This window comes from Gossypium raimondii, chromosome 5 (assembly GCF_025698545.1).
Source record: "Gossypium raimondii isolate GPD5lz chromosome 5, ASM2569854v1, whole genome shotgun sequence".
NCBI classification, from domain to species: domain Eukaryota; kingdom Viridiplantae; phylum Streptophyta; class Magnoliopsida; order Malvales; family Malvaceae; genus Gossypium; species Gossypium raimondii.
In genome coordinates, this window is record NC_068569.1 from 16,877,871 (window position 1) to 16,892,660 (window position 14,790).

Consider the following 14,790-nt stretch of genomic DNA (forward strand, 5'->3'; position numbering starts at 1 on the left):
CAAGTTTAAATACCAACTAAATACTTTTGAATAAGTTCAAAAGACAACTTTTATCTCTGATAACAAAATATCAAAATTGTATACATATCTTAATTAAATATATTATACATACGCTACATGATTCAAATTAGGAAAAACAACATTATTCAGCATGCAAAATCCAAAACCAACTTTGAAATGTTTAATACATTGTCTCTCCTGCTTTTATTTATTTATTTATTACTTTTCTTTATAATTTTGTGTTCTGTTCTGTTTAGGTATTGTTTTAGTAAATTGTTTATTATGTTGTCGTATTTACTTCAAATACGAACAAGAAGTTGGATCTACTTGAGATAAAACCAATGACGTCTACTTAATTAATTCGTGCATGATTGTACAGGCATACAACAGTGTTTCAATAAGTCTATATTTTTTTATTCGAGTTAAAAATTATATATCTTTTAGGTATAAAAATTTTTTGGCCCTCCAACTTTATAATAAATATCATTTTAACTTTTTATTTAATTATTCGCTCTTACATTGATTGTTAAATAATCTTAAAATAGAAAAATAAACATTTTGGGATATGTTGAATCACTAGAAAAGGTCCAAGTGACTTGTTATACCTGGATATGGTGAATCATTGTTAGCCACCACTAGCAGGCTTCCTCTTTAAGCAATGAAACCGTGTATATGCCACGCTCGGGCGGTGTATACTCCAACTGATCTAATAGTCACTCTATTGTTTCTAGGCAATTCTCAGCAATTTCGGGTTCTGTACTCTAACTGATCTAATAGTCACTCTACTGTTTCTAGGCAATACTCAGCAATTTCGGGTTCTGTGCCTTTCATGACTTTTAACTTCAGTGGTATCAAACTTTCTGGCTATTTAATTGGAGCTTTTCGGGCTCCAATCGAGGAAGTGGATTGGGGTGCAACTCTGACAGCCCTACGCAGAACATCCATGATAGTATGTTAAGAGTGCTTCATCTCATTGACCTTCACGTCACGGTCTCACAGTTCTAGATGTATGTCGCGCACTTGGTTGATCATTATCAAGCATCGTATGTTCATTCTCGTCTCCTTTCTCTACTCGAGAAGCTCTCAACTCTATTTTATCACTTATCTCATTTTTCAATTCGTCAGACATCCTTTAACTATAGTAAAACAAGCAATAACATAATTAACATCCAAACTTAGCTCAGACTTAATATTGACAATGTAGTGTACTTTTAGACTCAATTTTAATGCTCAATTTAGTTCAATAATCAACTAAACTCTAGCTTTAATGCCAATAAATGTGACACTCCACATCCAACTTGATCGTCAAATCCAAATATGTGACATTACATTGTTGGAGAAACTTAGATTAATTCACCCTCAATTAGCAAATAATGTGGCATTCAAGAAATTAGATTCTTATACATACTTATTATACACACACATATAATTTAATTAATTGCCAACCAATTGTCTTATTAGCATTCAAGAGTTGTATGAGGTTAAAAGCATAGTTAGAATTTGAATCCAAACTCATTTACCCAAAATCTATCGAGGGTCTCGAGACATAACCTTCATGTCTCGAGACATTATAAATTTTATTTCTCATTTGATGTTGAAGTGTCTCAATACATTAGAGTTTATGTCTCGAGACTAAATCCTTCCTGTCCCAAGACTAACCTCGAGAAATACCTTCTATGTTTTCTTAACTTAGTTTTGATGTTTAGATGTTTCAAGACAGTAGATTATTATATCGAGACCTAGAACAAGGCAAAACTATTTTAGCTTCAATGTGCCACTGTCTAAAGACATAGGCCACTCTGTCTCAAGACCTATGTGAGTTTGTCTCGAGACTTGCTTGGTAAGTTTCGAGACTTTACATAATGAGATGCAATAAATGGTAAATTTTGTTATTGAGTTCTTGAGATATATTCTTACTGTCTCGAGACTCAAAAGTAAAATGACCTAAAATATACGTTTCTATGTATTCAAACCTTAACTAAGACAAACTCAAACTTACCAAATTTCATCACTATATCATATAATCATATATTTCAAATACCATTCTAACACATATTCAATAAGTCACCACCTAACAAGGTAAATAGCGTAAAGAAACACATATAATAATGCATAACAATCTACTTAGTCAAGCATCAAAATCCTTCATTTAAAGCATCATGAGTCAAGTTATCAAAATATACCAAAACTACCAAGATATACATTAAACCATAACACTCAACCTAGATATATGTCATAATTATATACATACAAAACGAGCACAAATTTGGTCCGTGCTGAGCTGCTAAGTTTTGGATGCTTTTTGGCTTGATCTACTAAATCTATACGAAACTTGTGTTGCAAAAATTTAGTTTAAAAATGGTTTTCTATCATAGTGAAAAATTAAAATTTTGAAAAAACGAGCTGGCTTGTAATATTTATAGCAATAAACTTTCTCGAAAAGTACTTGTGCTTAGTGCGAAACGGATCCTAAACGCTTCCAACTTTCAACCAGACAATCTTGTTCGCTATTCTCGTACTACAAATCACTTCGAGTGTGGGCTTGAACAATCACTAATCAAACACAGAACCAAAAACAATCACTTTTAGTAGGAAAGTAATTCTCTCCCAATAGAAACCGATAGAATTGTTATTCTTATAAAATATAATTTATACTTAGAAAATAAAGTATCACTATTTTCGGGCAGAATAAAAATATTTGAAATTGTTGTATGAAGCTCATGTAAATAGCTCTACTAGTACCATCTATTTATATTGAGAGATATGAGAATTTGGTTGAATTAGTAAAATACAAAGAATATCCATTTAATAGAAAAACTAGTTTCCTAAGCTAACTAGAAGAAGGGGGTGGCACACCCTAATTAAGTATACTAGGGTTGTCGTCCCTCATATGTATTATGAGGGGTTTTAGTTCTCTTATGTATTGGGTTCAGTTATATAGACTTTAAACCAACATTTTATAATTTAATCTAACCTAATGCACATTTTTTATTTCAAAAATAAATATTATTTATTAATTTAATTAAATTAATAAATTAAATTTCTAATTAAATAATTTTCTCTCCCTGGGATCCAACTGTTCACAATATGGTTGGCCACTGATCCTTCATTTATTGTGTAATGATTATTTTTGAGGACTTGACAATACATGGACCTATTCTGAGACTTCAATTAAACCTTCGTATTTACTTGTCAATGTATTTTTTTTATAGAAATTAGCTGAATCGATTTATTTAATTAGTTCTATTTAATAATCTATCCTAAAATTTCATATTTGACTAACTTAATTTTAAAAAATTATCCTAAAAGTTGATTTTTTTATACAGTTTAAAATCAAATCGTTACGAAAATGGTCTGAGGACAATCTTGCTATCCTAAAAATTCACGTGTCGGTTGGCTAACTATTCATGTGGGGTTATCAACCAAAGACAATGATTTCTTGGGGTTCGTAAGTTAATCTTGTTTGTGTGTTGTGCAATATAGAGGTGGAAATTAGGAACCACATCTTTTTTGGGAGGTGGTATTGAATTTTATATTTGTATAATTTTATTATTTTAATAGTCTATATTTTAAAAGTTTAAATAAAAAATTTTGTTTTTGGAGTTGACAATTAAAAATTTTATAAATTATAAAAGAAGTTAAAAGATGAAAATTTTCGTATACATAAAACTCTAATTACTATTATAAATTTAAAATTGATCTAAAATTCTACCGAAATTGAATTAACTAATTTACTAAATTAATCTATACTGATATAAATCTTTTAACAGCGTTTAATCTTAATCGACGTAGTAACCGGCTAATACCAACTCAACGGGAAAACTAACAAAAATAAAATCAAATTTAATTATAATAAACTTGTAAAATAGGGATAAAAATTTAAAACCATAGAAAAATCTACTATTAAGGTTTTTTAAATCGATAGTAATAAATAATTATTACTAAAAAAGTATTTATTTAATTTTTAAATTTTAAAATAATGATATTTGTAGTAAATAATACTATAGTGACGCATAAGAGGCAAGTGGTGGACCGTAAATATTCCTTCAATTCTTTTCAAAAAATATTTAAGGAAGAAAGCGCGAGTCACCCAGCTGTGATTTTAATTTTACCGTGTAATACGAAATGACAATGGTGTCCTCAGAGGAAGTGGGAGAGTACAACAGAAATGGAGATTTGACGAAGTCTATAAAAGCAGCCCAAAGGATCGAGTATTTTGTTCACGTAACAACTTCAACTAACGAAGAGGGCTTAAAGCGAGGCGCTAGGCGAGAGCGAGAGTGAGAGGCGGAAAAGGGAGGAATGGGAGCCTGGGCTATCGCTGTTCATGGTGGCGCTGGTGTCGACCCTAATCTCCCTAAGGAAAGACAAGACGAGGCTAAGAGACTCCTCACTCGTTGCCTTGATATTGGCATCTCTGCTCTCCGCTCTAATGTCCCCGCCATTGACGTCGTTGAACTTGTTGTATGTCCATTTTGCTTTCTTCCTTCCTTTCCTTTCCTTCCCATTAACCAAATGCCAATGTCGTCAGAAACAACAATTTTAATCTTGCTTGCCTATTCATAATATAGTAACTAATAAGTAAAGATAACATCTTTTAATAATGAATATGCAGACATCATTGAAAACGCTCTGGAAACTTGATTCGTATCGTTGATTGTTCTTAATTTAGATCATTCGAATTTTAACTATTTTGGATACAATGGGGAGTTTTTATTTGGTTTTTCATTTTTTAATAAAAATTTGAAAATTGATTTGATAGGTGAGAGAACTGGAAACAGACCCGCTGTTCAACTCCGGGCGTGGGTCTGCTCTTACGGAGAAAGGAACAGTAGAAATGGAAGCCAGCATTATGGACGGGCCTAAAAGGAGATGCGGTGCCGTTTCTGGCTTAACCACGGTTAAGAACCCAATCTCCCTCGCCCGACTCGTCATGGAGAAATCACCGCATTCTTATTTGACCACCCCGGGAGCCGAAGAGTTTGCCAAGAAACAGGTTTGTTCTTTTACCTGTTTAAAACCTTCATTGTCTTGGATCTTTGATTCTGCTTTCATGGACCCACACGTGATGTGAGAGTTTATAATCTTCAGTTACGTAAGGCTCTTTGTTTCCTTTTTTTTTTTTTTTAAATAAAATAAAATTTGAATTTAATGTAATGGCTTGTACTTTTGTTCAGGGCGTGGAGATGGTGGACAATGATTACTTCATCACAGAAGATAACGTGGGGATGCTTAAGTTGGCTAAAGAAGCAAACTCAATCCTGGTACGTTCGATTTTGATCTACTTTTACCTGAAACGATATTGATTAATTTGATTGATGCAGCCGCGCGCTAATCACCTGGTGGGGGATTATCCATGCCTAACCTTTTCTAGTTTTGAAATTTGAGCAGTTTGATTACCGTATCCCGACGGTTGGCACCTGCGGTGCAGCTGTGGACAGCCATTTGCAGATGAACGGGCTCCCGATCAGCGTCTACGCACCGGAGACAGTTGGGTGTGTGGTGGTTGACAAGGAGGGTCGGTGCGCTGCAGGCACTTCAACTGGTGGGCTCATGAACAAGATGTCAGGAAGGATCGGTGACTCGCCCATTATAGGTGCAGGGACCTACGCATGTGAGTTGTGCGGGGTGTCGTGCACAGGGGAAGGAGAAGCAATCATCCGAAGCACCCTGGCAAGGGATGTAGCTGCGGTTATGGAGTACAAAGGGTTGAATCTTCATGAGGCAGTGGATTATGTGATAAAGAACAGGTTGGACGAAGGTAAAGCAGGGCTAATTGCTGTGTCGAAGAATGGTGAGGTGGCTTGTGGGTTTAACACCACTGGGATGTTTAGGGGCTGCGCCACCGAGGGTGGGTTTATGGAGGTTGGTGTCTGGTAAAATAAAATGTTATTATTAGGATTGCATTACAATTTTTTCCTGGGGTGTTCCCCCAAGAGGGTTTGCTTTTTTCGTGATTTCAGACATGTGCTTCATGCACCTGGTTTTGTTTTTGGGTTTCATCCATGTAATTGAGATGTCGAATAAATATTTAGTATCTTCAAATCTTTGATTTTGTAATTTTCCGGTAACCATCTATCCTACAACTTCTGTTTTAGTTGGTTTTAGACTAAAAGTTTCAAATATTGGGAAATGGAATTTAAACCTATGTGATATTGCAGATACTAAAATTTATAGTCTCATAAGTGAAATCTGCAAGAGTACAAATTATGTGTATACCAACAGCAATCATGGTGTGGCCCCTAACAAAACCCCAGTTCGACATATTGGAACACCGTAGTCACTGATACTACATCGGATACAGCACAGCGGCTAAAAATACCATATTTGCTATCCTGGAAGCAGCAGAGGTTATCCTCTAAAACTAAAAAAGACCAGTTGAGTGACACAATTTGGCACCCTGAGAAAATTACTTTGACCTTGAGAAGGAGCATTTCCCATGGACTAACTATTTTATTATTATTACTTTTTTAACATGCAATGCTTACCAGGAAAAAGGAAAATATAATTCCACCTGCATCAACTTCCCTTTATTTAAGTGGATTTAATTGACCTTCTCATCAAGGGGTTAGACGAAACCTAACTTGGTATATAAGTCGAGTGGTTTTGAGTAATGTTGGCAAAGTTTCAACCAAAAGTTGAACTGGAATTGACTTGTTATTCACATCGTAATACCACTGCTAGTATTGAAGTTAGAATCATTTTAATCATCAAATCTTTCAATTTTGTTTTATATAAAAAAAAATTTTAAACTCTTATACCTATGAGAAACACTCCAATATTTAAAACCCTCTCTCTACACATACCTATGAGAAAGTGAGAATGATCCAGAGAAATTGAGCAGTTATTATAAAGAAAGGAACAAAATTAGAACAAGGGGTTGGGACATTGTTACTTTGCAACGACCTGGGCTTGAACCGAAGGTATGCATCAGCCAACATCTCCCCGAGTCTCACTTGGGCTTGAGTGGTAAGATGTAGGTCATCTGGTTCCAATGGTAGTCCCTTGGCGTCCACGCATTTCACATTTGGCAGGCCTATATTTAACTGGGCTTCTCTCACTTCCTCAATATAAGGTCCCTCTCCTGATGCTAGAATCACCTACCAATTAAATTTACCATTATTTAGGGCTATTGAAAAAGAAAATTTCTTTGAAGAAAATTTTTGTTTGATTTGCTCAAATAATGATTTCAATGACAAAACCCAAAATGTTTTACACATTTAACATTGTAAACTGTTTTTACTTTCAAAAGTTTGGGCAAATAGTGATGATAAATAAATCAACATGTGCCTCCCAACTAGACTGTACAGTTGTAATCTTTTGAAGCATTTGAATAATGGGTTTCTCTCCAGTAATCTAATCTGTCCATCTTTGTCAGCAAAGCTTAGTTCTTTAAACCTTAAATCTGAAATACTTGTTCTAGGACAAATGACAACTCATGATTCAATAGTAAGGTCCGGTTAAGTCAATTCGATTCCACCAAATTTGTGTAGATATTTAAAAGTCGTTTATATTCAGATGATTATGATCTATTAATCATGGTTTTAAAATAAAAACATATGAAGAATAAAAATCAATCAAACAAATGGTACGTACCTGGAATATTGGGAGCAAAGGTGCGTGCAGATCAGAACGTAAATCGTCGAAAAATGTCTTCAATCTACCTTTATACAATTCAACATCTTCTTCATTGACTGTATCGGCCTCGCCTTGATACCAAAGCATTGCTCTATAAACTCCTCCGCTCTGCTGCGCCATCTCAGCTCTCTTCACCAACTGCTCATAAAGAAACTCCCCTTTCTGCCATTGGCTTATAGTAGTCCCTCCAACCGCACAAGGCACCAACCCCACCACCCCAAAGTTGGGGTCCTTGGTCAGCACCGCATTGGCAAAAGACATCCCAGGTCCAACCCCATCTGTCTTCCTGGCGTCAATGTCAGAATGGATTGGCTCACGGGCTTTAACCCACGCCAGGTCCGCACTCAGCCGGAAGATGGAAGGGTTAGGTTGGCACTGTGGAGGAACAACACCGTCCCATGTCCCAATGCCGGTCGATGTTTCGTTGGCTACACCTCCACGACCGGCCATGTTGCTTTGTCCGGCCAGGATAATTATGTTCAATTTATGTTTAAGTAGATTTTCACATTCGATTGGTAAGGCGTGAGCCAGAAGAGCCAAGGCAATGAAGGAAAGCATCAGAGTGAGAGAGAGAGTTTGCGGCGTAGTGTGGCAAAAAGGAGGTTGATCTTTCCGTCTCTCAATCTATTTATGACTGAGGAAGCAGAACCATGTTCAAAGCAAAGATAATGGTTGGTTGCTTGGTTTAGGGTTTTCCTCTTAGATTTCTTGTCTTTTATTCCAATGTTCCATGTTTGTCAACTGTGTCATTCATATGGGATTTGCATTTTCTTACAAGGCTTGGATGTAAGTATGTCATTTTCATGATTTAAATATCTATGCTAATGATGTTTCACCAGTTACAAACACTAATTTATGTATGTCTTATTATACTAGAATGAGAATCACATGCTTGGTTTTATATTTAATATTTTCTTTTTGGGGATGACAGACTACCAATAGCTATTTATACTTTCTATAGAAGAGAGGTTGAAATGACTTCATCAAATTGTTTTGAAAATGTTGACCATAGGAGCAGTATGGGGTCATGCTACTCATCACTTTTCCATTTCCTTTTTAATTTCCAAATTGCTGCCAAAATTTATCTTTTATCCTAAAATGTTGGCATGGTTGTTGGGTTCTTCGACTTCAATTCAGTTTAATTTGATCTTTTTTTTGGAATCAAGGTATCTTCATATTTATTTTATAACTGGTGAAGAAAAATCCTTTCGAATTTATGGCCATTCATCTCAATAATTATTATATTTTACTCGTGATTAATTTCTTTTTCTTATATGTAGTTATAAAAGAGAATCAAGTAATCTCACGATAAAACAGTGAGGCATTGGCAGCAAGTATTTGTATCTTTTCACTTAAAGAAGAAGAAGATATCATAGATTAACCAAAGAGCATATGAAATTAGTGGAAACTTTATTCTACAGTGGCCGGTTGTGAAGAAGTCAGTGCTTTAAATCGTATAAGGAGTAAACAATATACCCGCAGTTGAGTTGCATAGGGGCCGGGGTAGGGAACATTAACGCCTAGTACGCTCATCAGGGAAACGGGAAAAAGAAGTGGGGAAATGAGCTTTTCCTTTAATAGGCTCGCCTCCAACTATCTTCAGTGTCATGAAAAACTATACAAAATTGAAAGCTGAAGCATTGATTTCTGGATCAGTTGGCTGTGTAGATAATTCCCCACTGCAGCAGCTTGTACACGAAAAGTCCTCCTAAAGCATCTTGATACATTAGCTTCAATCATAATCTGGTAACATAGAATACTATAGCAGCTTGTACAGATTGTAAATGGCAAAAGAATTGACCTTCCCTTGAGAATAATAACAATGCTGTTTCAGCAATTGTAACTCCTAAATGATGCTTATACAGGTATCTTTTGCAAAAAAAATCTGAATGTTAATTCAATGGTTATAGGATATAAAATTCCTACTAAGATAACTAGAAGTTCCAATTAATAAAAACTTTAATGAACAAAAGGCCAAGCAAAAATTGCTGTTCAAGATTCCACTATGAATTCTATCCATATAGATTTTGATAGCCAACTCATACATATAAGATCTAGTTGCATTTTATTCGAATTGAAAGAATAACCAAAAAAATTTGACTTTACTTTTTTTTGTTTCCGAAGTAACTCTCATCAAGAGGACTAACTAGAAAGGATTTTTTTTTTTTCAATTTGGGTTTTACAAGCAAAATGGTGAATCTACTTTAAATCATGGAAAAAAAGATTAGGTATTATTTCTTATTTAAATATTAAAGAAAATCATCCTCACTGATAAAATAATTTGCATTTAGTTGTATTCCACTTATCGAGTGTTGTTTGAGTGAATAATTAACAGAATGAGTGGAGACAAATTACAAAATATATGTGGAAAAACAGTAAAAAGTAAAGTAGAAAACCTGGGTTAGATTTCTTAATGGTGCCCCATATCGCGAAAAACACAGTAGATATTGTGGAAAAAGAAGGCCAGTTTTAATGCAAAATCTAATAAAGATGTACTAAATTTAAAAATGATACAAACACGTTAGTTTTGTTATAGTACTCGCTACCAATCCGGTCTTGACTCGCATTTTACATAATTCGTATTTTGAGTTCGCACATTTTTATGGGATCGCAAGGTATGCGAATAGATTTGGGTTCACACTATTATGTAGGCGAACTTACATCTAAAAAACACGTACTAACCTTAAAGTAAGGTACGTGTTGGCATATACAGGAACCTACTTACGATTTCACGTCCATAAATAATGATTCTATCATATAAATATACAACTTAACCCTTTTAAAAAGTGCATACACTCTGAAATACTTAACAAATTTCATGGTGTATGTTTATACATTTTCAATGATATTTTTGAAGAAGAAAGTTGAATGGGCTAAGATATTTCTAGACTTTTATAAGACAAACTAAGTTTGGAAGCTTTTAAGCTTGTGATTCCATTTATTCTTTGATTCTTAAATTTGTACAAGTATTTTTTTATGGAAAAAGTAAAAGGTTTCAACTTAGTAAAAGAGATGAAAATAAAGAGAGAAGAGAGAAGCAAGTAAAATTACTTGTTCAAAATCTTTTTCTCAAGGATTGATCTTGTACTAAATTTATGTAACAAATGTGTTTTTAAAAAAAATTATGTAATAAATAAATCCTTATTTGAAATAGAAAGGAGTATTTTTTGGTAGAACCAATGAGAAGTCAAGCGCTTCACCTGTTCGATATTCGTGCACCATAGAACATAATATAACATAACATAACATAACATAACATAAAGTAGCTCACTTGCATTAAGGAAGATCCTTCAACCAGCCAAGGTGATTGGGAGGTGTAGAGCCGACAACTATCACTACCCCTAAAAAGTATAATAGCTTTTATAGCTTTGCTCCTAGGGAATATTAAAATGTTTGAAATGTAACATCCTTAACCCATATCCATCATCGAAACAGGGTTACGAAGCATTATCGGAGTTTACAGAACAAATACAGTTAATTCATGGCATTTACTATTTATATCTGAAACCAATCATACTCAATCAAATTGTCCCTTAAATGGAACCTCGAGGCCCAATTTATGTGTTAGAAACAAATCGGGACTAAATTGGAAACTCAGAGAATTTTTCGTAAAATTTCAAAAATTTTTCTCGGTACAGGGGACACACGCCTGTGTGGCCGGCCGTGTGAGCCACACGGCCAGAAGACACGCCCGTGTCTTAAGCCGTGTGGGCATTTGATATGAGGCACACGGTCGTATCCCAGCCCGTGTCTATACCTATGTAACTCTTTGACTTGGGTCACACGGCCAAGTCACACACCGTGTGCTAGACCATGTGTAAAAACCTAGGCATCCTGTTTCGAAATTTCAAGGTGCAATGGACACACAGCCAGACCACATAATGTGCTAGGCCGTGTGCCACACATTGTAACACCTTTAACCCGTATCCGTCGCCGGATTGGGGTTATGAGGCATTACTGGACATATCACAATTCAAAACAAACATTTGTTACATTTATTGCTTCATAATTTAAACTCATCAAAACACTTATTACATCCGATTTTAAACTTAAAATTTCTATATTAATATCATAGGTATATTTAAGATTATTCATATATATATATATATGTCATTACACAACATATACCAAACATACATAAAAAAAATACAACATTGATTATTAACCATTATGGCGAATATAGTAATGATTAGTAGCAACCATGAGGTGCATTTAAATTCACTCAATATGAACCATATCACATACTTAATTATCACTCATTTAAGTCGGCATTGCACACTTTTAAAATAACATAATTTAAAACTGAGCATGTTTCTTTACCAATCATAAAAACCATGCACATATGACCTTGTTATTTTAAGCAAATTGAGCACAAATAATAACTAAGATTACACATTATTCGCATACTAATTTATATACATTAGATAGCGTTAAAATTTCATACATACCAAAAGCTAAGTTAATCCACAATCGACAATCAATATAACATAATACATAATACATAATACATTTATTTAAGTGTTTTAAATAAAATATCATGCTTATCATTTTAATATCATATCATATCATTAATCTTATAAGCATATTCACTTTAATTATCAACTAAAGTAATCATGTGACATATTCATTATTTATCTTTTACCAACCGTACCTAATTAGCCAATCATTCAAGCATAATATTTGTGCATACATTTCCAATACAAACCAAATCAAAATAACCTATACACATTCGAACTTATATACATTCTTTTACTCCATTACTAAGCCAAATTATAAATATACATCAAACATCACAAACATTTATATATTCGGTATTAAACTTACTAATTTAAACTATAAGCATATATTAAGCACACACACATGTATGACATGCATACTACTTAATTCATAAATTAAAATTTTATACATATCATTTCTCATTTTCCAAACTCAAATTCATACACTCATTTATAACATAAAACATACTTCCGAATTAGGCCTAAATCATGACCTAATATACCTATTACTTTCGATGCAAGCTTAATCCATGACTTAGTTCAATCGATCATTAACAAAACATATTAAACATGTCACACATAATCATACCATGATCGAATCTAAATAACTCAAGCATCAAATAAATCTATTATAATCAAAGGCACAAAAACTAGGCTTAATCAAAAGAAATAAGCCATTTTCACATGGCCATTTATATAGATGTTCCAAAACTAACCAAAAACATAAGCAAGCCTATACATGCCATAATATCGAGTTCAAAAATTTATCAAAATACCCAAAAGATGTCGATAGTGTGATATACTTTGCTGACGATCCCTGAGCTCGTATTGTGACTCCTAAATCTATAAAACAGAGGTAAACAAAAACACATACAGTAAGCTTTTGCAGCTTAGTAAGTCAGCTTAGTAAGTCGTAAACAAACATTATTCATTTTAACATTAATATCAAACCACTTTACCAAGCCAACCAAATCAAATATAAGTAAACATTTAACTTTATAAAGCTTAATGCACAAATACTCAAATACTTGTATACTTAACATTTTATAATTTAAGACTATAATAATAGGCCAAATCTTCTTATACCACCAAATCACTTATAAGCACGAACATGCTCACACATTATTCACATATCAATTAACTTTGAATCATCAATTCAATATACAACTTACCTTAATTTCATAGCATGATATAAATACATACCTGAACACTATTATTTCGATTTCACATTCGGTCTTCACTTATCATTGCCCGTTGAACCGTTCGGAATTAAAAAGGATACACGAATAATCAGAAAGCTCGTACAATGCCAACGTCCTAGACGTGGTCTTACATGTAATCACATACTGATACCATTGTCCCAGACAAGGTCTTACACGTAAACACAAGTCGATGCCGACGTCCCAGACGTGGTCTTACACGAAAACACATATCGGAGTCCTATGTCATGACATAAGTATCCTATCTGTTCCTAGGGTTCGTACGGGGCTTTTAGGCGTTGATTATCGATCGAATCAAACTCGAAACAAAATTTCTATATCAATAATCACATTCGGCCAAAACATATAACAAATAAAATAATTTAATTTATCACTTATCATTTATATATTCTTGAATTTAACAACATTTAAATGCTTATCGACTTACCTCAGATATCGACGGACGAAATCAACTACTCGACTACTTTCGACTTCCCTCGAACTAATTCTGTTTTCCTCCGTTCTTGATCTAAATAAGTTCAAATTTAACTAATTTAACACACATTCACTCAATTTAATCTAAAAACACATAAATGGGAAAATTACCATTTTGCCCCTAACATTTCACATTTTTCACAATTTAGTCCCTATTTCACAAAATACAAAACAAACAAACTTTCATTGCACAATAGCTTGGCTAAATACGCACTAAGCTCATATAAGTCCATGCATGTCATTTATTTCACATTTTAGTCCCTCAATTTATTATTTTTGCAATTTAGCACTAATTACTCAAAATCATCAAAAATTCAATTACAACATATGTTTATCCATTTCATATCTTTTATTTTCTATCATTTAACAACAAAATAACAAGCTTTCAACAATGGCAAAATACAAAATCATCATCAAATTCAAAAATTCAAGCATGGGTCGAGTAGTATTCGAAGCAACGATCTCAAAAATATAAAAATCATCAAAAACCGAAACTGAAACATACCTCAAATTGCTTGAACAAGTGCCGAATACATAGCTTCCTTATTTCTTTTTCTTTTCTTTTTGTTTCGGTTTGAAGAAAGATAAAAAAAAACATGGCTTTTTAAGTTATGTTTATTTAATATAACATTATATTATACTATTATTATTTTTAACTTTTATATTTAATATATAAAAACTATATATTAACCATCATGCCGTCCACTACCTTTATTATTGACTAAATTACAACATAAACCCTCCAAATTATAAAGACAACAACAATTAGGCACTTTCATATTTAACCACTAAAATTTCATTTTACGCGATTAAGCCCTTTTCTCAAATTAAGCACTCAAACAATAAAATTAATTCACGAAACTTTCACTCATGTAAATTCACACATAATAAATACAGAATAAAAATATTAAAATATTTTTCAGACTCGGATGTGTGGTCCCGAAACCACTGTTCTGATTTGG

General features: G+C 33.5%; 2 protein-coding genes across 2 annotated transcripts; one reads left to right on the forward strand and one right to left on the reverse strand.

The window, feature by feature from the left end:
- The first annotated feature begins 4,212 nt into the window (after nucleotides 1-4,212).
- Nucleotides 4,213-6,060, forward strand: LOC105769860 (probable isoaspartyl peptidase/L-asparaginase 2). Its single transcript, XM_012590796.2, has 4 exons — nucleotides 4,213-4,464; nucleotides 4,763-4,996; nucleotides 5,178-5,264; nucleotides 5,392-6,060. The coding sequence occupies exons 1-4, from the start codon at nucleotides 4,303-4,305 to the stop codon at nucleotides 5,878-5,880; spliced, it is 972 nt and encodes a 323-aa protein (XP_012446250.1). The 5' UTR covers nucleotides 4,213-4,302; the 3' UTR covers nucleotides 5,881-6,060.
- A 626-nt stretch (nucleotides 6,061-6,686) lies between these two features.
- LOC105769861 (probable carbohydrate esterase At4g34215) lies at nucleotides 6,687-8,311 on the reverse strand. The gene is made up of 2 exons (XM_012590797.2): nucleotides 7,597-8,311; nucleotides 6,687-7,100 (listed from the first exon to the last, which is right to left on the reverse strand). Exons 1-2 carry the CDS (start codon nucleotides 8,194-8,196, stop codon nucleotides 6,807-6,809), a joined length of 894 nt encoding a protein of 297 aa, XP_012446251.1. The 5' UTR covers nucleotides 8,197-8,311; the 3' UTR covers nucleotides 6,687-6,806.
- Nucleotides 8,312-14,790: the final 6,479 nt, after the last annotated feature.